Source organism: Lepisma saccharinum, chromosome 10 (genome assembly GCF_977018435.1).
Source record: "Lepisma saccharinum chromosome 10, izLepSacc3.1, whole genome shotgun sequence".
NCBI classification, from domain to species: Eukaryota; Metazoa; Arthropoda; class Insecta; order Zygentoma; family Lepismatidae; genus Lepisma; species Lepisma saccharinum.
Window position 1 is genome coordinate 79,285,626 of NC_139238.1, and position 26,813 is coordinate 79,312,438.

At 37.5% G+C, this 26,813-nt stretch overlaps 1 protein-coding gene across 4 annotated transcripts in view; it reads right to left on the reverse strand.

Annotated features, from left to right (window-relative positions):
* The window catches only part of jbug (filamin-type immunoglobulin domains fbug), a 304,098-nt gene that overhangs the window by 190,368 nt on the left and 86,917 nt on the right, over positions 1-26,813 (reverse strand). For all 4 annotated transcript variants that reach the window (XM_083129980.1, XM_083129979.1, XM_083129981.1 and 1 more), the window contains exons 2-10: positions 24,251-24,375; positions 22,215-22,345; positions 20,602-20,815; positions 15,927-16,044; positions 15,282-15,469; positions 14,533-14,688; positions 9,927-10,055; positions 7,972-8,190; positions 2,838-3,063 (exon numbers count right to left, since the gene is read on the reverse strand). In XM_083129980.1, coding sequence (XP_082986106.1) covers positions 2,838-3,063; positions 7,972-8,190; positions 9,927-10,055; positions 14,533-14,688; positions 15,282-15,469; positions 15,927-16,044; positions 20,602-20,815; positions 22,215-22,345; positions 24,251-24,375 — 1,506 coding nt within the window. The remainder of the gene's footprint in view (positions 1-2,837; positions 3,064-7,971; positions 8,191-9,926; positions 10,056-14,532; positions 14,689-15,281; positions 15,470-15,926; positions 16,045-20,601; positions 20,816-22,214; positions 22,346-24,250; positions 24,376-26,813) is intronic.

A 26,813-nucleotide genomic window follows, 5' to 3' on the forward strand; every position in this document is an offset into this window, starting at 1 on the left:
CAGAGTACCGTCATTTTCCCCCAGCTTCCAGACCCGAAAATTTTCCGCCGCGCGGTTCATTGTGTTAAAATCGCATGGTGCGTGAAGTGGTGGTCATTGTTGTGAAGGATTAGCATTTTGTTGTTGTTAGAAGTGAAAGTGAGTATGTGTTAGTGTACGATGAAGTCGGTGAATTCTTTGTTGCAGCGACCTTTCTCTTGAATTATAACTCCATTAAGCCTTGTTTCCATGATTATGAAAAACTAAATATGCTGACCAAGGCAGTAATTTATTTTATTAAATACATAAACTAACGTAACGTTTCAACCTTCTAGCAAGGTCTTCTTCAGACTCTGTATCAAGTACAAAATTAACCAGATACAACAAGAAGGGTAATATATATACACAAACATTACTCCCTCCAGACTATTTAGAAAGTTGTTTGGAACTTTCTAGCAGATAACTTTCACTTTCCAACTTTACTTTCACCTAAAGGGCTAAACACAATTACTTCCATATAGAATGTGGTTGGACTTTTTAATCTCACGCTCTTTTCCCTTCATTTTTCTTCCTTCTCCTCTCCTCTTTTTCTCTTGTCCTTTCCACTCTTTCCAACATCTTCTTCCATTCTTTGTTTAACTTCAGTCCCCCATTCCAGTTCATTGTGTCTTCTTCGCCTTTCTTCTCTATTTCCTTGGCTTCCTTCCATTTTCTCACTAGCATTCTCTTCTCCCTTCCTATTTGCTTAGCCTCATCCCACTCTATGTCATGTCCTGTTTCTCTCGTGTGTTTAAATATTGCATTTCTCTCTCTCTTAAGTCGTACATCATCCCTATGTTGTTTCAACCTGTCTTTCAGCCTTTTTTTCGTTTCTCCTATGTACACACTCTGACATTCTTTACATTTTACTTCGTAGATAATCCCTTCTTCTTCCTCTTCTCTGTTTTCCTTTTTCTTGTTAGCATTCCTCGCTATTCCTAAGATGCTTCTCCCTCCCTTTCTGTAAGTTTTAATTCCTGCTTTCCTAAGCACTTTGCATATCTTTTCTGTGGTCTTCCCCATACTCCTTATTCCAAACCTTCTCTCCTCTTTTTCTTTCTCTTCCAATTCTCCCCTGCCCGTTTTCTTACTTCTTCTGTTTATGTCCAGTCTATCCTGCTTCTCATAGCCATTCTTTTCCAGCTGTTTCCATAGGCTATTTATTTTGCCTTCTTTTTCACATTCTTTCATGCATATTTTCTTGATTCTGTCCTCCATATTCTTTATAAAATTTATTTTTGTCACCTCACTTACATCACTTCTTTTGTGGCAGAATACCCCTGCTGCACACTTCTTCTGATGCCAAGCGGTTTCAATTTCTTGTCCTCTTTTCCTTTTCATCAATATATCTAGATAGCTTAACTTGTCTTCTTCTTCTATTTCAAGTTCCAATAATATCCATCTTTCTTCATCTTGAATTTCTTTGGCAAAAATGTCAAGCTGCCTCTTCGTTCCCTTCCATATGCCAAAACAGTCGTCCACATATCTGCAAAACAGAATCATTTTGTCACCTCCCTTTTCTATCACTTTCTTTTCCCATTCATTCATAACCAATTCAGCCAATGCTGGGCTTAGACTGGAACCTATATTTAGTCCTTCACTCATTAACATTATTTTATCTCCCATTATACTGTAACCGTTATTCCAAATGGTTTCCAGCGCCTTCACTACCCTTTCACTATCCCATTCTCCTATAATTTCTTGTCCCATTCTCTTTTTAATAATGTCCAAAACGTGTCCCCTCTTGATGCTCGGGAACATACTTTTCACGTCTAAGCTAAACATTGTCGTCTTCATCTCATTTAACTTAAGTTCTTTTATGAGGTCTACTACTTGTTCACTGTTCTTAACTGCTCTGCTTTCTTGCTGTGTTACTAACACGTCAATAACTTTCTTTAATTTCTTTTCTAAGGGTTCCAAAATATTGTTTCTGCAGTTCATTACTGGTCTTAACTTTATCTCCTCTTTGTGTATCTTTGGAAAGCCTTTCAAACTTGGTAGTCTTCCTGTCTCCTTTATGCATTTCTTGAATCCACTCCTCCTACAGTCTTTAATGATTCTTTCTTTTATAGTTTGTTCTTCTCCTTTTCCACAAATCTCCTCATATCCATTTTCTTTTAGGTCTTCAAACTTCCTCTCGTACCATTCTCTTTCCATCACCACAATTGCTCCTCCTTTATCTGCCTGCTCTATCACCACATCATTTCTTGTTTTGATTTTCTTCATCCCTTCCCTTTCTTTTTGACTCAAATTATCTACTTTTCCTTGTTTTCCCATTTCTTTCTTCAGTATGGCTGCTGTTCTTCTTCTAATCTTGTCTCTTTCTGGTTCTTCTTTTATATGGAGCACTGCTTCTTCAATGTCATATATAACTTCCTCATAATCTACATTTCTTTCTTTAACTTTGAAACCTCTGCCTAGTTTTAAAAAAGGCTTCCTCTTCTTTTGTTAGATCTACATTCCCTATTACCACAACTCTTCTTCTGGTATCCTCTTCTTCTTCCTCTTCTCCTCTTTCTTCTTTCCATCCTAGTCCCTCTCCTTTCTTCTTCAATTTTATTTTCATTTTCTCTCTAAATTTCTCCTGCCAGATTTTCATTTCATGAAATGTATATTCTCTCGTAAAAATGGTGAGACCATCTGAGCCTGAGCCCAAAACCTGATACTTTAAGCCCCACAGCCATGGTGCAGGACATTATTGAATTACTTAATGCAAATGTCAGACTACAGAAAGTCTCTCATTCATTTCTCACCACAGTTACAAAACAACTTACTTCAATAATTTCCAAACACATTCACATTTAGTGAGCAACGCTTACCTCGAACTTCAGTGCCATTAAAGTACATGTAAACTTTGTATTTTCCAGCATCAGCGGGGAAGAAAGTGACCTTGTAAAGCCCAGTTGTTTGCTTCTCCATCCGATGAGGTATCGACCGACCGGAAGACACGATGTCCAGATGAACGTCACCCAAACCTCCTGTCCCTGAAGTGTCACACATGAAGCTAAAAGTTTGTCCAGGCACAGCCCCTTCAAATCCATGAAGCTGAGGGTAAAAGAAAAATAGAGGAATACATTTTAATATAAGTAAGAATATGTACACACAGTACTTGTGTGGAAATTGTTATATGGTGGGATGTCTACTCATGTCTTGGAGACAGTGGCGTACGCAAGGGGGGGGTTACGGGGTTTAAACCCCCCCCCCCCCTTCAGCTTGTGAAATAGAATTATGAAAAATGCTGTGGAAAAAAATTAAATGGCCAATTTTTCACAGTCAAAGATCTGGGACAATAATATTACTATTAGTACTTCTACTACTACTACTACTAATAATAATAATAGTATAATAATAATTTGAATTATTATTTCCATGCAGCATGGAGAAAAGCACAGCATTCCAAACACACGCGTTTTTCAGAGTGATGCCTTGAAAATAAACACGAGTTTATGAGGTTAGGTTAGGGTAACTAAGATTTAAAAGAGAAAGAAGTTGTTTTGTATCTCAGTTGCAACAATGTTCAACACACTAGCGTACGCAGGATTTTTTTTCGGGAGGGGCTGGAATAGTAAATGTGGATAGCAAATGGCTTCGATTTGGAGGGCAGGATGCATAATAAAATATTTCGTATTTTTGGAGCTTTTCAGTCTATTAAAATTGTATTCAAAGACAAAAATGGTAGTCGGGATTCACTTTAAAAGAGGTTTCGCATTTACACATTTTGATTTTTTAAAGTTCTTAACGGATTTTTATTTGAAAATTCTGATTTTATCAAAATTTCGGTAGGGGCTGGAACACCATCGGCCATCCGTCTACGTACGCCAGTGTTCAATGAACATGTATTTTTTTTGTGTGTGAACAATGAGAATTAACTAAAACATCTTGGTACGTTATAAGAGGCTAATGTATAGACAAAGCCTAGGCGGACAAGAATAGTCACCAGTTCGCCTTCCCATTATACCGTATTGTTTACCACAGCTCGTTTGAATGTCTCTCTTTAACATGTCTCACCTTGTTGACTACACAATTATTCAAACGACAATAAGCTTAGCTATTGTAAAATGTTTTGTTGGTAAGAACAGGGAGATAATCCAGATGTGAATTATTGGGGAAAAAGCCGGAAAAATTCCAACCAATTTCGGGAATCGAATCCGGATCTCCGGCGTGATTGTCACTTGTCAGACCCTCTACCGACCAGATCACCGCAGCTCCTTGGATGAGTTCCATACTTTGATTATTTCAATTTATTTTAATATATTTCCTTGTATTTATGGATCTTCTTCACCCTTGAAATGTCTCACCTCGTTGACGAGATAATTATTTCGTAACAAAGAAACAAAACAATGCTCCCAGGATTTGATAAAAATCGAATGACTAGAAAGTAATTTCGTTCTATTGTTTTCATAAATACTATATTTATGTAGATCTCTACTACTTAAAAGTAGTAGTAGTGGTATTTGTAGTATTATTAGTATTAATTCAGCTAATTAATTAATTATAAGTATTATTAATTGTGATTATTATTATTTAATTAAAGTATAATAAAACAATGGTAATGTGAATTTGGAAAAAAAGTTTTAGAAATAACACCCCCCTTGATGAAATCCTGCGTACGCTACTGCTTGGAGATGTGGGGGAGGGAGCTTGCTGTAGGGAAATTTTCCTAGCACTGAACACTGTATATACGAGGGTTAGAAGAAAGTAGTGGTAACACTATCATCATACTGAGTATGTTCAAGAGAAGGTGTTGATGTTCACAGTACATGTAGAGGAAAGGTATAGCTGTTAAACACACTTAGTACAGTGCATGGAAATGGACAAATAAGGAGCTGTGAGGTGGTGCTGTGAAATTGGACTGCTCTAAAGCTATGTTTTCTAGGAGTGAGAAGCGTGCATGGATTAAGATTGAGGTGGCACGTGGCAGAAATGCGACTGAATGTCATGTTACAATGTGGAAGATTGTGCATTTCTTTATATGATCTTAACATGTACAAAACATGGGCTTAATCCTACGAGTCAGAACTGAAATGCCAGTGCAATGAATGGCTCCGAACATTGTTCCTCCAGCCCAAATGACTGCACCAAGAACCTGGATATGCGAGAGTGATGCTTATAGTGGCGTATGATGTGGAGGATGCCATACTCCATTATGGGGTTCCTTTGGACCAGGCTGTGAATTTCAACTGCTACCACAGGTTCCTGGAACATCCTCTTCGTCCTGCTCTGTGGAGGAAATGGCAGCATTTCCAAACACATCCACCCATTGTCCTTCATGACAATGACCGCTGTCACAATGCTGTTTGTGTAAAGGGAATACTCACATTGTGGGGTGTGAGGTACCTAACATGAGCCCCTGGGACTTGGATGTCTATCCCAAAGTCAAGGAACCACGAGAAGGACATGAATTCATGCATGGCCATCAATAAAAACGGCACTGCTACTGGTGTTCAGCATATTCCAGCATTGTGGCAGAGGGTCATAAATATGGCTGGGAATTACATTAAGGGAATGTAAAAGTGCAGGTTCTGTAATAAATGGTTTGTCATGTATACATGTGTTCCCACTATTTTCTTTCCAACCCTAGTACATATATGACAACAGTATACAATTACAAGGGAAAGAATGGCTAATAAGAACTATATCAGTATCAACCAATGCATATATATCAGTGCATCAAGATATCAGTAAAATTACTGAGAATTTTACCAATGTGATACATCTATAGATAGCTCACAATTAATATAATTCTTTGTCATTTTTGTTATTTTTTTAATGGATATGAACATATAATTCATATGCCCTAGTTTATTAATATAAATGTCAAAATATATTATTTCCTTTGCAGATCAAAACCTACTGCAGTCACCTAGTTACACACATTATTTAAGGAGGTTAATGAATCATTCCTGACTTCAAGGAATATTTACAATTATATACTGAAGCAGTAATATAACAGTTGTCAATAAATGTTACATTAATATCAGCAAATGTTTCATATAAATCCAACCCTAAAGATTATTTTCACCAATATATTCTAAGGTTAAAAAAGAAGTACTGTTATTTATAAAAATATTGGCTTCAAATGACCAATTTCACATACCCAATATGTTCAAGAAATCTCACAAAAGTGGCTGATAGATTGGTCACCCCCCCCCCCCTTACCCCCTCCTGCTTCCTTTCTCAAGTAATACATATACTCTTTAACAAAAATGAGCACTTGAAATCTTCCATGACAAAACCTAATAATGTCCTATTTTTCAATTCATATGTTGAATTATTCTTCACTCATTTTTCCTTGATTTTCAAGTTTTTATTTATTTATTTATTTGATTCAGTGTCCATAAAATGTTACCATGATCATGCAACTTATTCTACAGAGTGATCACAAAGTGGGCGTATCACCTTCATTTTAGAAACTATGGTGGCTATGGTTGAATCCTTGATATGGATACATACCAAAGACTTTAAGAGTCCGAAGCATCAGTATAGAGAGACCGTCATTTAAAAACACAGCCGAATTCTGTTCTGGCACCCTTCGTGCTGCAAGTGTGTCCAGGGGTGCCCACAGGGGGGGATTATTGACGCGCCTGCATCATGGGGACAAAATTTCATAGTTTATCTACCAATTGTATGTATCTTCACGCAAAAATGGGGGGGATCGTTTCATTTTGATTGACTTGTTATTGATTTTGAGTTATGGTTATTAGATGTTTAGCATCTACTTCATGATTTAACAACTTCCACAAGAAAGCAGAAGAATTCCTGTAGCAAACATGAAAGTTAGCTGTACTTTTTCTATCTTTAGTCTTTTAATTTCAACTACAATGAAAGGTTTTGAATGTCATGCGCCTTTCAATTGTTGGCATCTCAGCCAGTGATAAATAATGCCTGGTGTTTTCTTTCAGTTTGTTGGATGATTTCAAGCACAATTACTTTCGCTTGTATGTGTTCCTGTGCTACGACTGACTGGATAATTGTAAAATACTATCAGTTTTCATTGTCTAAAGCTTACGTATTTTGAAAATTTATTTTTTAAAAAATGAAATCAAATTATCCACATTGGAACAAAAATCAATAACTGCGTGTTTATCCAAACTATATTTGTATGTGTATGGGGGAGGTATATGATGAACAATTCCTTTGGGGAGATTTTGATGAATGACTTTGGGAGGTGCATCAACTGCCTGGGGGGAGGGGATGGGCACCCCTGAGTGTGTCATTACCTAAATAAGACTCTTCCTGGGCAAGAGGTTCTGAAGATTACCCAGCTCCCTTAACCTAATTTCCAAGAAGTCCTGACCCCATCTCTAGGGGTTCATCATTTACAGGGTCCGAAACAAATAGTATCACACAACATAAGAGTTAGGAGCAGCTGTGAAAGATGCCTTCATGCCGTATTAAACTCCACAAAACGTCTGCCAGAACATTGTGCATAATTCGGCTGTGCTACGAAAATTACTGTCTCCATGTCGATGTTCTGGACTCATAAACCATCAGGTATGTGTCCATACCAAGCATTTAACCAAAACCACCATAGTGTTAAAAATAAAGGGGGGAGGGGGTACACCCACATTGTGACCATTCTGTACATTGTGTAAGAAAATGAAAGATCAGAATACGGTAAACTTGCAAAAATTATCTACCAAAATTTTCAAGTTTAAATTGTTTGACACCTAAGAGTTAGGTATTCTGAAAGAACAACCACACATAGGCAGTAGAAATATTGGGGATGCCTGAGCAGTAGCCTAGTCAATGTTTTGAGAAATAACAATCACCACCCTGCAATACACTAAAGCCATTCCCAGTCTCTTATGTAACTAAAGTTTAACATGATCATGTAGCAATAAAAATAATGAAGTTTTATAATAGTTGACTTCAGTTTGAAAGGCATTCTGCTTGCAGACTGGACAAAATTTACCACCTTCTCTGTCTGCACCAGGAACAACAGAGACTCACCTTAATGCCATTAGGATCAAACACAAAACACGTGAATGGACCTCCCTGAATATGCTCTCCTCCATACGTCACAGCGATTGTCCACTCTCCAACTTCATCTGGCTGAAACGTGGCTGTGTAAACCCCATCGTTCTCATTCACAGGGCAAGGAAGCTTCCTACCGGTGGGAGATTCTGCTGTCACGTTAATATGTCCACCTCCTGCTCCATTTGAATTAATCTGAAGCCAAGATATGGGAAGCATTACATCAACTGTTACTTAAAAAATTATTGTTTCTTAGCATGATGATTTTATTCTATTTTGCGTTGTATTTCCAACACAAAATTCTCTTATTGAATTTGTTTCAGGTAAGGCTGAGCCAATATCACTTTGAACCATGGTTGTTAAAGCTCGGCTGGACCTTTGGCATGCAAATGAGCGAATTTTTTCAAATTTTCATCTCCATTCGAAAAACTTCTTGGATATTTCAAAATATGAAACATTACATCAGCTTAGAATTCCTTCTAGAGCATTGACGTGAATTTTCGTGTAGTTTTCTTTAATAGACTTATGTAATCACAAAAGTATTGATAATATCTAGACAACAGTGAAAGAAAACTACACGAAAATTCACGTCAATGCTCTAGAAGGAATTCTAAGCTGATTTAATGTTTCATATTTTGAAATATCCAAGAAGTTTTTCGAAGGGAAAGGAAAATTTGAAAAAAATCGCCCATTTGCATGCCAAAGGTCCAGCCGAGCCTTAAGGTCCAGGAATTGTAAATAAATTCAATTCCGGTCCAGGAGAGAATTTCAGCAAGCGTAAATGGGTTCTGGACCATAAAGAACCTTTTTGTCAATAAGGTATTTCAATTCGGTTCTGGAACCTTTTTTCCAGATCAATTTCAAAACATTCCAAGTTTGGTATTGAAATGAAACAATACAGAAGTTGGACCGAATTTAAATTGTGCAAGAAAAGAAAGGTTCCGGTCTTGTTATGGAACTCAGTAGAACTCATTAGAAGTTTATGGGTTCCTGGACTTTTAACAAGCCTGCTTTCAACCCATACCAATGCCATTCTACTCCAATTATATGCATCAATTTACCATGAGTTTTTATTTAATATATTCAATACGTACTTCAGAATATTAAATTAATGATATGTAATCACTAAATCTAGATTATTTTTCTTTTTTACACACAAACTTCGAATTTTGCATAATTTGCACATAATTAGATTCCATGAAAGTGGCAAGTGGCATTTTTTGCTAACCCCATGAAAGACAAAATGCTGGAAAAGAAGCGGCTGGTATTGGTAAATAAATCCAACCGATACTTTCTGATACAATATCACTAATGTCAGGAGATACCGATACATTGGTATCTACTCATTGAATTAGGTTATTTTTATTCCCTGTCATGCCACTTTTGGCTAATCTCGACAATGAGGATGAGTGATGATATGATGAAACTGATGCAGGGACACCCGCAAAGAACACCTATGCCCAGGTCAGCCATCAATATTCAAACCTAGGATCTCTGTCTTCATAGTGCGCTGTGCTAGTCACTCTGTCGTGGAGATGGCCATTTCTGGTAATTCCACTCTGTGAATGTGTTGTGCAGAACTTGCAGACATTGGGAAGCTGAATTCCAGAAAGTATTGGCTATTAAATTGATTATTGATTACTAAATTCAAACCTTGCCTGGACAGTGATTGAGCACATTAAGTGGTTGGCTTTCAATCTTGCCACTGAAGTTCCTGGGTTGTAGTCTTGGCATGGGCATGGATGTTCTGTGCGAGTGTCCCTCCATCAATTTTATCTGATCATCTAATCGTCACTCATCCACACCATTGCAATTAGCAAACGTGGCAAAAAAGTGACAAAAATACAAATAAATTCGAACAGATACTTCCTGCTGCCAATATTATTGACACAATTGATTGCATTATGATGGTTATAAAACAGCAGACTTACCAAAACCTCAACAATGGATCCAATGGCGCATGGGTCCATCCCTGGGAAGTTGATTTTTGTGAGTTCCGGCATCACACGGATGTTGATAGGGCATCCTTTCACTACTTCCCCTTCATTGTACACAATCAACTGCAACAGAGAGTATGAGAACCATATAAGAAGTGTAAATAATATTATTATGCATTATAAGAAACAGAAAAAAAAGATATATATATATATAAAAGATAGGAGAAAGAGAGAGAGAGAGATGCACACACCTTACATGCAGTATGATCAGGCCCGAATTTCTCAATAGGCCTCATAGGCTCGAGCCTAGAGCAACACTTTGGTAGGGGTGGCACGATTGTTTGTTTTAAATTTATAAGGAATACCTAATTCTTGGATTGCCTCTTTTTTTCCTCCAGACACACTAATGGAATGACAATGTAGTTCATCTCAACACAAAATTTGTGTGAAGAACCTTAAGCTCAGGGGGAATTCAAAATCACGGGTAGACTCTCATCTGGTGGAGCAGTTAGAAGAGGAATGCAACTATTGGAAGAATATTTTAAAATTGATTGTTGGGACAGTCAAGTTTTTAGCACTGAAGGAACTAAGTTTCCGAGGGACAGACAAGCACATAGGAAGTCCTAACAATGGTAATTTTCTCTGTTCTCTTGAGTATCTTCCTGAATTCGACCCAACTATAGCACAACACCTGAGGACATATAGTAACGTGGGTTCTGGGAAAACATCGTATCTTTCTAAAACTATATATGAGTCATTCCATGCCAAATCAACACAGATATGTGCAATTTCCAACCTGACCATCTCCGATTTTTATGAAATTTGGGGAGTTGAAACTATGCATGGAACTTAGTAACTATGAAAATTTTGAGTCTCGTGCGTCTTCTAATTGTTAAATTATTCAAGGTCAAAGTTTGCATAAATTGCCCTTTTTGAACCCACTTAGCTATACTGAATGTGCTGTAACTCCGCCACTATTTTGCCTAGGAAACTCAAATAAAGCTTATTGTACAGGGAATTGAATAAGCTTTCCAGTGATATATAACAAGCTTAACTTTGGATAAAAATATAATTTTGTCACGTGACCTTGACTTTTGACCTTGAATATCTCAAAACATGTCCTCACCAAAAATCGTGAAAAAAATATATTTGGTCCCTCATACCATACTCTAAAACATACCAAAAAATCATTCTGGGACTGCAATGGAATCAGAAGATACAAAATAATATGTGTAACTATGTGACTGATAAAAGCCTCATTACATGAACTATCACGAGTCAAAGTCCTTTAACACCCCCTACAAAATGTGAAGGAGTTATCCTGGGTATAATTGGTCATAAAAGAAATAGGTTAGGCACAGTGAGATCCCTAGCCGTGTGTGTCAAGCACAGGTCCAGCATATTGTTGACCGCCATATTGAATTCAACGCAAAAATTTCAAAGGAAAGGGGGTGATGTGATATATCAAATCAGGCTAGAATTTCACGAGAAATGAAATTACGAAGGATTTTCCAACGTATCTTACGCCAGCAAAAAGTTATACACATATCTTTCACTTACGATATATGCACATTATAATGTTGTCAATGTTCCTGTGAGCACACTCGTTGACGTCTCTCACACTCGCATAGAACATTTGGCAATGTAGCATGTGCAACAACATCGCAAGCAGCATCTATGCCTTCTCTCAGATGGTCAATATCAGGGACTTTTAGTGCATGCACCATTCTCTTCAAATATTTATGAAGGTAAAAGTCCTCCTAAGATGTTAGATCTGGGGAATGTGCAGGCCTTTTAATAGATCCCCGTGTGCCCATCAATCTACCTAGAAAATTACCATGAAGCAATTGCAAAAATGTCCACATAGTGTGGTCACACTCTGTCCTGTTTCAAAACTCTTGAAAAGTGCCATATCCCGTAAGCAAGGGTGAAAAAACCTGTTCACTTAACAAATCCAAGAAGCCCTCACCATTTAAGGTTCCGTTGTTAAATATGGACCAACCATTTCCTTTCGCCATACATTATACCACATAATTAGCTTACCACCAACAACCATTCGATTGAGCAAATCACAGGTATTGCATATTATTTTTATTAACTTCACCGTGAACATAAAAATTAGCCTCAGCACTGAAGAATTTTTCATTCCAAAGGAAGTGTCACGTAATTGTTTGAGATACTTTTCCCAATATTCTTCACTATTCAACTATTTGGTGAATGTAGCTGATTAAAATCATATGCAATGGTGCGTATACTTCTTTCCCTCCCAAGATGTCAGCGTGATCTCGATGAGTTCCTAACAGGTTAGGAGCATTCCAATGCTTTGTTTTTAACACCTCGAAAAGGAGAAAATGGTCCCAAGCATGCAGTAATAAATTTTGGCTGGTTAAATATATGTTGGATAAACCTTCGTCACTTCATTTCTCGTGAAATTCTAGCCTGATTTGATATATCACATCACCCCCTTTCCTTTGAAATGTTTGCGTTGAATTCAATATGGCGGTCAACAATATGCCGGACCTGTGCTTGACACACACGGCTAGGGATCTCACTGTGCCTAACCTATTTCTTTTATGACCAATTATACCCAGGATAACTACTTCACATTTTGTAGGGGGTGTTAAGGGACATTTGACTCTTCATAGTTCATGTAATGGGGCTTTTATCAGTCACATAGTTACACATATTATTTTGTATCTTCTGATCCCATTGCAGTCCCAGAATGATTTTTTGGTATGTTTTAGAGTATGGTATGAGGGACCAAATATATTTTTTTCACGATTTTTGGTGATGACATGTTTTGAAATATTCAAGGTCAAAAGTCAAGGTCACGTGACAAAATTATATTTTTATCCAAAGTTAGGCTTGTTATATATCACTGGAAAGCTTATTCAATTCCCTGTACAATAAGCTTATTTGAGTTTCCTAGGCAAAATAGTGGCGGAGTTACAGCAGATTTAGTATAGCTAAGCGGGCTCAAAAAGGGCAATTTATGCTAAATTTGACCTTGAATAATTTAACAATTAGAAGACGCACGAGACTCAAAATTTTCATAGTTACTAAGTTCCATGCATAGTTTCAACTCCCCAAATTTCATGAAAATCGGAGATGGTCAGGTCAAAGGCTGTGTTGATTTCGCATGGAATGACTCATATGAGAAACTAATTACTTTAATGAGCATGCTCTTAAATAAATTATGAAAGAGTTGAAACAAGCCAAGTATTTCGGTATTATTGTTGATTTATGTCATATCACTTTGTTACATTTCTGTATGTAACTATCATTTAATTAATAGTGCATGCCGTTAATAGTAAAAATATTAATACAGAAAATAATTATTATTTTTTTTCATTCTTGATAAACGGTATGGGGGGCCGCAGAGCTTGTTTGGCCTAGGGGCGGCAAAGAGGTAAATCCAGCCCTGAGTATGATCTGTCTATTTCTAAGCCAGCGGTTCTCAAATTGCAGAACTCTTTTCACACAAAGATGGGGCTGCAGAGCCCTACCATTTTTTCTGTGCCCATCAGAACAAAATTGTATTTTTACAGCCAATGAGAATTGCTCTAGGCATCTAATAACAAAAATTCAATTATTTCATAATATGTTATCAAAGAAAATGTTCTTACAACTACATGTCAAGAATTCATAAGAAAAAAGCGTTTTAATTGCTGACATCAGTGTGATGAGTATGCATGTTTCTTTAAGCATATTTACATTTCTTAATATCAAAGCTGGGAGTTTTACTTCCAGCATCACTTTTTCCTCCTTCCCAGCATACATATCACTCGTATAATTTTCTGTTGTGAAGTCTTGAGTTTTCTTCTATTCTGGTTTCGAAGGGCCTAGTACTGCCTACGAAACATCCACTGTGGAAATAGCTTCTCTTGGTGGGAGTTTCAATGTTCTAGTCTCGAGCCACTGATTGATGGAAAATGCTCAACACCACCACAAACGTGCAGTCTTATGATTCGACACTTTCCCTGAATCAACTGAAGCCAAATGAATTAATGGATGGTAAGAAGCTGGAGTAAATGTCGTGGTGCAATCTTGAGTTTTAAATTCAAATAATTGAGCACAAATAACAGTGTCAGGAAAAAGTAGCTTTGTGACACTTTATCATTTCAGAAGCAGTATCATTGCACTTCAAAAAACGACAACCTCACATTTTCGGCAGATATATGATAGGTCATACTTTCTCATGCCTTCTAAGTTGTGGCAAGAACTCTGGATGCTCAAAACTAGTTGCTGGGGCAACTTTGCAAGTATGAAGGTGTGAAGAGGGATATCTCATGGAAAGTGTCATTGAGTGCCTGAAGGACCATTGCAGAGCACCTGTGGAGCAATTGCTGAACACCTGCAGAGCCATTGCAGAGCACCTGTGGGGCCATTGGAGAGCACCTGTGGAGCCATTGCACAGCACCTGCAGAGCCATTGCAGACTACTTGCAGAGCCAATGCAGACCACTCCTTGGTGGAGCCCCAGGTGTCCAAGGAGCACACTTTGAGAATTGCTGTATAAGCTAAGCTAACGCCTATGAATAACTTATTAGATTGAACACACCATAAAAACTACAAGCCAGAACACAATTTCCACCACCTACCTGATGGATTCCAATTTCTGTTGGTATGAATGTTCCCTTTCCACCAGTGCCACTCAGGGACAACCTGCAATCGATCTTTCCAGATGGTCCAATGACTTCTGCAGTCACTTCTTTCGGGTTTATATCGCTCGATAGAAAGTCTACTTTAAAGTGAGCCTAAAGGAAAATATTAATTTATTTTACAAAAACTTCCTTTAACATTCTCTAATCACAAACAAATAATGAAAAAAAGATGATTCACATAACTAGTGTACCATGTTGCATGTAACGTTTTGACATAATAATGATAATATTAAAATGACTAAAATTATGACAAAAAGTGTCAAAAACTGAAGAGAGACTACATCAGTGAAGAGTTATACAGTCGTATCTGTACAACTATATTGCATCTTGATATTTAGCTACATATTTCTTTATTAATAAAATAAAAATAATGAAAACTTTTTTAAGGGCTGAAATGCAGATGGTAATAAACACTTTATGCTTGGGACTTTTAGTAATTCAGTTAATTTATTTAAACAACCAGTTCACCAAAGAGGGTGAAAATGTACATACATTCCGTTCTTCCTGCAACACTGCCTGAAACGGAGACCAGAGGCTGTCCAGACAAAGAGCACTATGTGCTGATGAAGTTCCAAGAACATCAGATAAATAGCGCCACTTATTTGGCAAAAACACTCCGTACCCCATCTTACCCCACTACCCCACCTTCCCCTATACATATAATGACAACAAAAGATTGTACTTACTGGCTTATTAACTCTGACGTCAGACGTATCGCAAAATACAGCCAATCTGTCTGATGGCCTGCGCCGAGGTTGAACCCACTGGAAATAGGCTGCATAGGCCATGATCCCCAAATGCTCCACGTTCCTGTCAGCCATGTCCTTTGCTTTCAAGATGGGTTCCACACCTAGTTTCTCTCCACCTTTGATGCCTAGAATATGCAGCAAAAAATATTTTGTCCATAAAACATATACATAGCAATGGGAAATTTGTGAAAATTAAGATTTTGGTAATACTATTGCCAATCCTCAACAAATATGTCAATCGAAATTTCATCAAAAGATGAAAATTTAAAATTTACAAACCTCTCTGTAAATAAAAGATAAATTCCTTCTCTACTTTTCAAAAGATGCCAGGAATGTGTGAATGCAGATGGACACCACTTTAAACAACTCTTATAACATAGGTTAGTATTCATTATGCAATATAAATATAATTGTCTGCATGCTAAAGATATGTGCGTAAAAATAAGCATGACGTTACGAATCGCAAATGCCAGAATCTGTGCCATGCCTTGCCATCTGCAGTCATGCACTATCTTAGTTCTGAACCAAACTAAATGCACTGTACTTCCTCTTGACATTCCTCCATAACACTTTGCTTCTTACCTAAATTGAGATTCGATTCCCAGTTGGACGAGTCCTTGAGGAGTTGATTGTAGCCAGGAACTGGTCCTCCAAGTGATCGAACCAATGTGCATAGCACCATTCCATCGTTCCAGTCTCTCTGTTAATAAAAATGAAGGAGAAAACAAATTAAAGTCGGTTCCAAATTGAACAAGTTTAGTTCACATGGCATAGAACAAAGCCTCTTTTGAAAATGTCAATAACAGACTTCCCAAAATGAAATTGAAGGAGATATTGGGGTTCTACTGTACCATAACTAGGGACATGCATATTTCGTTTTTGACAAAAACATGAAATGTAAAATAACACATTGTAATATTAACTTTTCATGTTTTTGAAAGGTGTGAGAAGCATTTTGCTACCATGTTTTGTCACGAAATGATGTGAAATAAACTCTTAAACACAAAGTTTCAGATTTATTTACTGATGCAACACCTTCTGAGGTCTGAATTATCATGAGAGTTATGCAAATCACAAATAATTTATTAATTCTGCTGTGTAAAGCAAAGATGAACTCTTTTACACAGGTATAAATTTAATATTCTGATAACTATATAAATGTGCTATTAGAAGTAAAATATTAATTTTGTGTAATAAGTATAGTTTTTAAATCAAATGTATGTTTTTATTCACCATTTTAACACTGAAATGTCATTTTATATACTGCTTTTGATCCCAAAATATGAGCAGTTTTTGCACCGAAATCTTAATTTTATATTCTCCATAAATATGTGGCTCTAACTATAACATATATATTAATGATTGATTGATTGATTTAGTTTATTTTACTTCGCGTTTTGTGCCTCTTGGCTAATTTGCGAAGATGGGGATGAGTGATGAAATGATGAAATTGATGAATGGACATTCACAAACAACCAAGCCTGACCGGGATTCGAACCCGGGACCCTTGGCGTCGCAGCGCGATGTGCTAACCACTCGGCCACAGGGTCGGGCAACATATATATTAAGAAGGTGTACGTAGTTCTGCTAAATGTTTCAAATTTAATAATATGCATGTGCATTTTAAAGAACTTTTAAATAAACAGATACATGCCTTATAAATTCTTCCTCTAATTTACGAAAACAAACTTATTTTCCCACTTATGAAGAAGAAGACAAGTTTGTTGTAAAAAATTAGAGGAATAATTTTTAATTTTGTTTTATTTTATTTATTTAGCATCACTTTTCCGACCACTTTTGGCAAATCACGACAATGAGGATGAGGGATGATATGATGAAATTGATGAAGGGATGCTCAGAAAGGTGCAGGTCAGGATTCAAACCTGGGACCATGATGAATGAGCTACACCCACAAGATTCGATCCCACATACCGAAGGGTATGTTACGTGCATGGAGATGCAGTTTCTTTTCATTTTCTAGGAAATGAGAAGAGTTGTTACGTAGTGTTGGTGCCGGAATTTTCATCTATTTTAATTTAAAATAAATGAAAATTAAGAAGTTAGACATCAGATGCACCAAGATTTTCATGCATTTGAAGTACAGAATATGTAGAGTTGTGTGCGAATTTATTTTCTTAAGTATCATTGGGGGAAAACATTGCAGTAAACCATGATAGATGTTGAGATTCGATTGAGAGGATGAATTAGATGATACTTTAGACCAATTACGTAAATTAGCAGAAAGAACAATTACAAATGCTAAGAGTAACTACTTGAATGTGTTTAGTGAAATCACTTTTTCTTATATTGTAAATGTATAACTTTGGTATAATTACCCCTTTCCCTCTTGGTTTCTTTTGCGTAAAAACAGCGTATCAATTGCTCACATTTAGATCTGCATGAAGACTTAGATCAATCCCTAAACCAAATCGTAGACTTAGCTACTGCATTCACAGCACCCCAACCAACAACACAACCTTTAAATACTGCACCCTCACCACTGCTAACTAGGTCCAAAACTGCTAACACGGCCTATCTGCAATTCCTTCAAGGTCTTGAGACACCCAAACGAACACGCAAAACTCCCTTGACAAGCACCCCCAGTAATAGAACCTTAGATTTACCCACTACAATGGCTACCAACATACCTCAAGCGTTATACTCCTCCCTCTTTAGTGGACAAAACCCCCAAGAAATAGAGCTATTTTTCATGAAATTTGAAAGTGTCGTGACCCCTACTAATTGGATTGATCCAAAACGGAAGGAGATGTTTCCTCTCTTCTTGGCTGACATAGCTTTGACTCACTTTCAAGACATAAAGACAAGACCTAACTTTAATGAATTGACATACGCCCACATTAAGAATGAGCTGAATACTTTGTTCAAGGGAGCTTATATGCCCAGTCAGCCAGTGGAAATAGTGTTAGAACGTAAGCATTTGTTAACTGAACCTATTCATGTTTATATAATCGTCAAAAAGTCATTAATCTTGCGACATCTTCCTGGAGCAACTGAAGAACAAATTATGTCATATATAATTACAGGTCTACGTTCCAAATATATTGGTTGTATAACTAATCAGCAATTTCTAAAAACTTAAGACCTCATTTCACACTTACAAAATTTTGAGTGACAGGAAGCTTTAAGTCACTCCTGCATGATAGAGGAAAAAACAGAACTTGAGCGATCATTAGCGAATGCATGGTACAGTCAGACATTGACCCCTACCACTCTTCCCTCTTTCCACAGCTATTCCTTTCCAATGCATAGCAATACTTTCACTAATGCCACTCAAACGAACCTCCAACACATGCCTCAGCTCTGAGCGATGCTCACATGCTCATGCAGCAGAATATCACATTACAAAATAAGATGGCTAGGAATAGTGTTTCTGCTTGTACGCAGGATAATCTAGATGTTGAAAAAAGGACGGGAGAAATGCAAGCAGAACTTGATCAGCTAAAGACTAATCAGGTCAAGGCTCCGAACCCAAGACCTCTGTCACAAGAGACAGGGCTCGAAAAATAGGTCACGGACTTAAAAGTAATGGTTATTATAATGATGGAACAAGACAACAAACCCCCAGGTACTGAGTCACCACTTCAGACTCCAAGTAGAGGCAACTTTCAGAGAAACACTTATTTTAGGGAGGCATATCGAGGAAATAGTAGAGGCTTTGCCCATAGAGGTCAGGGAAATTTTCGACAAAATTGCTATAATCAAAACAACTATAACCCTGATAGACAATATCAGTATCCCCAAGGGGCGAAATAGCATGCTAACAATTATCATGACCAAAATTCCATAATTAGTTTGCTTGATTCAAGGTTGCTACAAGCTTATACAGGGTGTCTACCAAAATAACAAATCCAAAATACTTGACATTTTCATGACTTTTTCTTGACCTTTTTTTCGTTTCTCTTAACCTTTATTTGTACAACCCCTACTTAGGTAAAGCTGAAAATTGGTAATTAATAACTATTAATTTCATGCAAAATCCATACCAAAATGTCAGTTAACATGAAAATTGAAGCTGTATTTAACAAAAGAATTTGATTTCCTTTATCTATTAATACATCCTGGACTGCATTTGGCAGACTAGCGAGGCTTTGGCACCTGGACTCACAGTGAGTATAATCTTATGTAGGGCTCGTGTTCATCGTCCCAATATATTTGTGATTGCCTCTTCATCTATCTTATCTCACCATCATTCATCATCATCTTCATGAGCCAAAGGGGCAGAAAAGTGAAGTAAAATCAAATCAATCAATCAGTCAGTCATTGTGATAGAAAAATTCTTGACCACAAGTATCATTTCTTTAATTTTTCTTAACTTTCTGGATTTTTTTGACTGGTAGACACCCTGTTATAGCATGCAGAAACAAGCTTGTTCACTTGACGTGGCAAGCGTGATTCAACTTTGGAGCAAACTTAATTAATGTGCTATCTGGGCTGTGTTGCAATGAAACTTTCTTAAACATTGAATCTACTCAGGTAATAGGAATATAGCTTAGAAAGTCCACCAGCTCTCAAAGTAAGAAAAAAGTAATTTGAATGGGCAGTGCTCGAAATAACGAGGGTGCCGGGGAATGGTATCTCCAGCTGGGAAAAGCTGTGCAAGGCATCCCTCCAACTGCCTCATTACCACCACCAAAATAACATCTTCCAGTTAGCCCCAAAAGATGGAACAAACAATCCCCACTCAACAATTTCAACTTCAAGGAAGGAAGTGGTGATGAAAGTGTCATCACACAGTTTGCAAATTGCTGTGAGTGTGCAGATTCTGAAAGTCATTTTCTGTTTCCAATTTCAGGAAATCATTTACAGATTTTTGGGATCCTAAACAGTCGGCAAATTCGAATCGTCATATTTTTAAAATGCTTAATTCTCAAAGTTTTCTATACTGAACGTCATAGGCGCAACTTGGCAGGGCCAAAGGGGGTACTTGTCCCCCAAAATGTCAAGGTATATTAAAATTTTCAAGTTAGGGGAGTGTTATTTCTATTACAGTATGAAACTTGAGGTACATATTCTCTCCCCCTCAATAAAAAATTTAGGCCCCAAATTATGCTGCTGCTGAAAGTGTCATATTTCTTGGAAATAGTGTGTAAAATTATATATATATCATTTCACTAGGTTATGATCCTGTCAAAATCCCTTCTGAATTTCCTTTTCTGTGTAACACCTCTGCATTACATGCAGCATGTTAAGTAAACATTGAAAATTTAAGAATTCAAGATCATAACAATTTACCTACCGTAAAATTTCTGATGCCCATTTGTGGGATTTGCTTCTTTACCCAGTTTAGAGTTGCGTGATAGCCTGGGCTGTCCTCCTTCATGAAATAAGATAGGTAGGTCATTCCTGAGAGCTCATCCAAGAACGGTGATGCAAGGTATTCAGGTTCCAAAACCATTGGAATCTGGAATTCCTTTCGAGCTATCTCCATTGCACTTCTGCAATTCTCCACACTGAAAGAGATTACAGGCAGAAGCATGTATTAGCATGGTGCAATGAACGGATGATACAAAAAACGAAAGTATAAAGACAGGTCAATTCAAAATACATATAAAAAAAAAAACTGAAGAAAGTTCAGAAAAGAGGATCATGTGTACAACAAATGATGTATCACATTCTAATTCTACAGGCTCAGATAACAAATAAGCTTGTGGCAACCTAAGTTTGATATGGTAAGTTGATGCAAGTTTGATGTAATTGCAACTCGGCAAGTGAGTGTTTGCTGATAGCTTACAGCTAGTTATGATAAGTTTGATACAGGCTTGCATTGGCAAGTTTGCTGCAAATTTGACTTATGGTAACCAGAGAGTTACATGCAAGCTTGCAGCAAGCTCACAGCTTGCCATGGAGACCTTGCTGCAAGTTTCTCTCTTGGCATGGTAAGCTTGCTTCAGGCTTGCAGCAAGTTTTCTATCCTATCTGGTGGATACCAGCATGAAGTTACTACAAAGAGAATAGTTCTTTAAAAATTATAGGAAATAAATCCATGAATTATAACAAACAGACAAAGTGTATACATATTTTTTGGAAATAAAATAACTTGGATTTTGCCTTAAAGGCTATTCTATTCCTGTGAACAGTTTCATAAGCTTTCAGTACACAAGTTCATTCCACAGCACAACAATCACTATGTGTAAACCTATTGTGCCTAAAATTGCCTATTTTTTTTACTTTTAGTGTCTAAAGTGACTAAAAAGATGTGGAAAGTGTTTTGGTACCCTGCTGTTTAGGTTTTTCCATGGACAAATTAAAGAGATACCAGAGTGAAAACTTTGAGAATATAGCTTAGATTTTAATGACAACTTTACATCTCTGTAGAAACTACTAAATATATGTTCTAATAGCTTCTTGTGAAGTTAATATAATTTTTTTCTGAAATATGTCACAAGGCTTCTATTATTGAAAACTCACAGATTAAGTGGTAGAATATGAAAATCAATAGTTATAGAACAGAAAGTCCCACACCGTGATCATGCGATCTAAGGTGTAATGTATTGGGCTCCAGCTATGGGATGTACACAGGTCTGAGTCTCCTGGGGAGAAGTGTAACAATATTTCTCTGTGTGGTACCGGTGGCTTAATACACCATAATCAATCAATCAATCAACTCTAATTTGAAATTAATTATGTTAATTCCCAAGGGAAGGGTGTTGACAGATCACTTTGATGCCCATGGTGGTAACCATTAGGCTACGTCACACTTTTAAGAGTCCAGTCTATACAATGCAGAAACATATACAAATAACTTCTTTCTGAAGAGATTGCATTGCATCTAAAAATGAAATGGGAACTAGTAATCTACAGTGTTGCATTTGGCAGAATAAGTGAAGTGTAATTTAAGTGCATACAAACCTGTCTTGTGGATCTAATTCTCGCCAATGGGGAAACATGCCTGGGCGACAGTAATCCAGCAAGGCACTCAAGCAGATGCCGCTGTTCCAGTCTGTTGTGAAGTTGGTAACTCTGCAGTCTGGTAAAACAGCCTGAAAGAAATAATCAATGTAGTGCTCATATGCTTATGAGTAGATCTTGGATTTTAGGTTTTTAACCTATTTTTTTTTCCTTTACAGGTATGTAAGAAATAATAAATATTTTAGCGTTTCGTTAAAAAATGCAACAACTGATGAAGTTTTATAGTGCCTAAAAAACTTATTTTGCTTATTAGAACCTATTTTAGGTATAAGTGCCTAAATCAAGCCTTTTTTTAGGTTTTTACATATTTTTAAAGGTTTTACAGAATTTTTATATCACACAGACACATTTGCTTTGTTTGGTCACGAAAAAATTCAATGACGAACGTGTTTAAAACGTACTATCTGCCGATTTCCCTTCCTTCAAGTCCATGGTGATTTTTCAAAGAGAAATGTATGGTGCCACTGTTACCTGTACAATGTAAAGTGGTCTGATCCATGTGGTCTTGCTCACTTTTGCATCACTTTGGTGCTTTGTGGCATTCACACCTTGCAAACTAACATTTCAGCATTGAAGTTTGCACCACTGAATATGTTTTTCCTGAAAGATCATTTTCAGCACATAAGATGATCCTCACAGACAAAATTGCGGAGTTTGACTGTGGATAACACGAAAAAAGATTTTTGCCTAACTATACGGCAAAGAGTGTATTTTAATAGCAAATTTCTAAGTTCTACCATCACCGTAGGGTTACGCAACACACATTACGTTATGCACGATAGTATGTATTTCAGGATATAGGTGTTCCATTTTCATTGCCGGTGACTATACCTAATCAGCATTTTTCAGGAATTTTGAACTATTTTAGGTTTTTTTTAACATACTTCAGGATTTTTCGAGCCTATTTTAGGAAAGGACACTTTTTAGAACCTAAAAATCAGACGTCTACTTATGAGGTCCACATAAGTATTCAATATTTATTTTCCAGTGGTCACTTGAACTTCATTGGCTAATGTTATGAATATAAAATAACTATAGCTCTTGTCTAGTCTTACGGCGGGCGGCCTAGATGCTGGCAAGGGAAGTAGGGAGCGGGGGAAGTGACCAATCCAGAGCGAGCCTGTATAACAAGGTGCACGCAGCACCTCCTCCTTCGACGTCATAACTCTCGATGCCACCGCTGTTGTCTGGTTGGTCCGCTGCATATTCCTCGCTCCCTACTTCCCTTGCCAGCATGTAGGCCGCCCACCTTATTTCATGAAAGAAGGTAAAAGATGGAATTTCAAGCGTTTTAAATAACTTCTTACATCATAACACTATTTTCAGAGGTCTCGTAACAGTGCTCGAACATAAACATTTATTCCTCGAACAAACGAATGTAAACATTTTGAATGCCAACAATTGAAAATCGAGTGGAGGAATAGTTGAAATCAACACTCTTCTTTCTCAGTTTGCGGCCAATGTAGGGTCGGTTTATTTTCCTTTGGTGCATGTGCTGTATTAGTGTTGTGTGGCGAAATGCATAGTGGAGCTTAAAAACGAAAATAAAGTTTAATGAATAACCTTTGATAAGAAGTGTGTCTTTAATACATAGCATGGAATTAGTGGAAATGAAGTGCCATGATAACAAATCTGTTATAATCATAATAATGCCAGCAGGGCCCAAAGGATAGACTACCTCCCGGCTGTCAACAATCAAATATTGTTAATTTGCTTTGTTCAAGGGGGTGCGTTGTTTCAGTCCAGCCCTGTTAGGCACCCTCTTTGTGTGGTCATGATCTTCCAGGATAGTGATTCACACGGCACTTTAAATCAACAATTAATAGAAGCAATTTTCCAAGCAAAGAAGCACGGTGGCCTTCCACCGATATCGTCTGAGCAAGAACAGGCCAACCGATGCAACCAGGGAGTGGCGGTAATGACCACCATTCTGCAGAGTAAACGCACGAGAGCATCGCAAATGACATCACACTGACCTTGAGCCATGACAGCATGAGCTTCTTCGGCGGGAACTTGGAGCGTCCGATCTGGTAGCGTACGATGAGGGACCATATCAGGCCGAGGATCAGTTTCAGGTTTCCGTTCACGATGTCAACGTTACCTGAAAAAAGATAATGTTGCTTTTCAATCATCGAACAACCACGTATTTCGAGCCTTTTCTTCTAACAATTATATGTATTGCATTGTATTCAATATTGTTTATTTATTTATTTACTTAAAGTTTCAGATACAGTACTGAAATACCATTTTATATTGAAACTGTAGCAACAAGAAAAAAAAAACAACAAAACAAGACAATACAAGATGGGGATGGCAGAGGGGAGAAAAATAAAAAGTTACACGTACATTCTTAGCGATTGTCGGAAACTGTGTTCTGAGAAGAAAATATCGGCATTTACAGGTAGGTTATTATATAAGTGGGGGAGCCTATAGTAAAGAGACCGCTGTTGGAGGGAGAGCCTTGTAGCGGGAATGTGAAAGAGCTTTACGTTGCGGGTTGGCCGTGCGGGAAACGACCATTCGGTATTTCATGACTGCTCGGGATCCGAAAAGTCGTTTCCCGAAGTTGGGATCGGGACGGAATTTTATTTTCCCAATCCCGGTCCCGACTTTTCTGGATCCCGCAAACTCCTACAGAATACCAAGGAGACGCATGGTCGTTTAGTAGTATATGTAATGTGCTCATTGAAGTTTAGTTTTTCGTCGATGATAACACCAAGATCTTTTTGAGAAGAAACCTTTTTGATGGAACTGTTTTCCAGAGTACAAAGAGAAAGCACTTTGTTCCTTTTTAAGGAAATGGTGAGGCAGGAGCATTTCTGAGGATTCAATTCAAGTTTCCACTGGCGACACCACACAAGTAGTTCTGTAAGAGCTTGTTGTAGGATTAGTGAATCGCGTTCAGATGAAATTTCTTTGAAGAGTTTACAGTCATCGGCAAAGAGAAGTACATTTATGGGAAGAGAAGACAGTCTGTCGGGCAGATCATCCATGTAAAGAAGGAACAAAGACACTCCCCTGAGGGACACCGGACAGAACAGGTAGAAAGCTGAAGAGGAGCCAGAAAGGATAACTCGCTGCTCTTGTGCATTCAGATAGTCTTTTAGCAAAGATAGAAATTTACCATAGATGTTAAATCTGGATCGTAATTTATGAAGAAGGAGATTATGGTTAATTTTATCGAAAGTTTTTGAAATGTCCAAATATATAACGTCAAGCTGGGAATTATTTGAGATTGACTGAGTAGCATGAGAAAGTAATACCGATAGATTGCTCAAGCAAGAGCTGCCTGGAAGAAAACCATGCTGAGCATTATTTATAATGGGAGATGTGGACTGACTTCAGCAACCTGTCTTTGATTACTTTCTCACAGACGATAGAGAGAGGTGACAAAAGAGAGATTGGTCGATAAGATTTTACCGAATGTTTTGTCTCCAGATTTATAGATCGGTCCAACATCGGCAGGCTTAAACAGTTCAGGAAACACACCTGCATAAAAAAAAAAAAACCTGTTTAGTAGGAGACACGGAGGGTGGGCCAGGAAGCCAGCAGTTTTGAGAAGGAAAATTGTCGGGATATCATCGGGGCCTAAGGTCCGACGCAACGGCGAAGAGGTGAGGAGAGATTTGACTTCTTGAAGGAAGGTTTTAATCGAAGGGAGAGAGTGCGAACTAACAGACTTTACATGAGGAAGAGGTTCGGAAACTCCGAGGATAAATTTTCATCAAAAAGGTTGTTAAAAAGGTCACGAACAACTGGCGTACGTAGGATTTTTTTCTTCGGGAGGGGCTGGAATTGTAAGGTCGGTAGCACATACCTGCTTTCTAGGGAAACGGTAATCACAATAAGATATTTCGCATATTTAGAACTGTCTTCTAAAAGAGAGAGAGAGAGACAATCGAGGGTTTGCATTTACCTATTCCCGAATTTTTTCACTGATTTTATTTGAAAAATGTTGATTTTCTCAAAATTTCGGAGGAGGCTGTAGCCCCCTTTTGCGCACGCCAGTGCGGAACAGTTAATTCTTTAATCATTGCATTTAACAGTCTCAATTACAATGTGATCAGCACCACGCTCCAGCCGCCATCGGTATGGATGGGAAAGATTGGGTTGATCTTGCTCGAGGGACAGATGGAAGGATTGTTTTGCAGCAGCCATAAACATTCGTGTTTAGAAACGTTAGAGAGTTAGTTAAGTGGTACACTATGCAGATAGAAGAAAACTGTCAGACAACAGAGAGCACAAAATCGAGTACATAAATGCGCCATTCCCTGATGCCAGTTGCTTTCTTCTTCATAAGCAATAAACCCATTTACAATTTCTGAAAATACTGACAGGTATTTACTATACATAGCAAGAAATAAAAACTATTAAGCCTACCCAATGTTTAAAATGAACACTATGAAAACCTTTGTTTCCATATTTTACCATATAAACACAAACCGCAATGAAAAAAATACACTATACAATGAAATTTAGTAAATCACTTTATGAGTTTCATGTTGGCCGCGGATTAATTGCGGAGTTGGTTTTGTAACA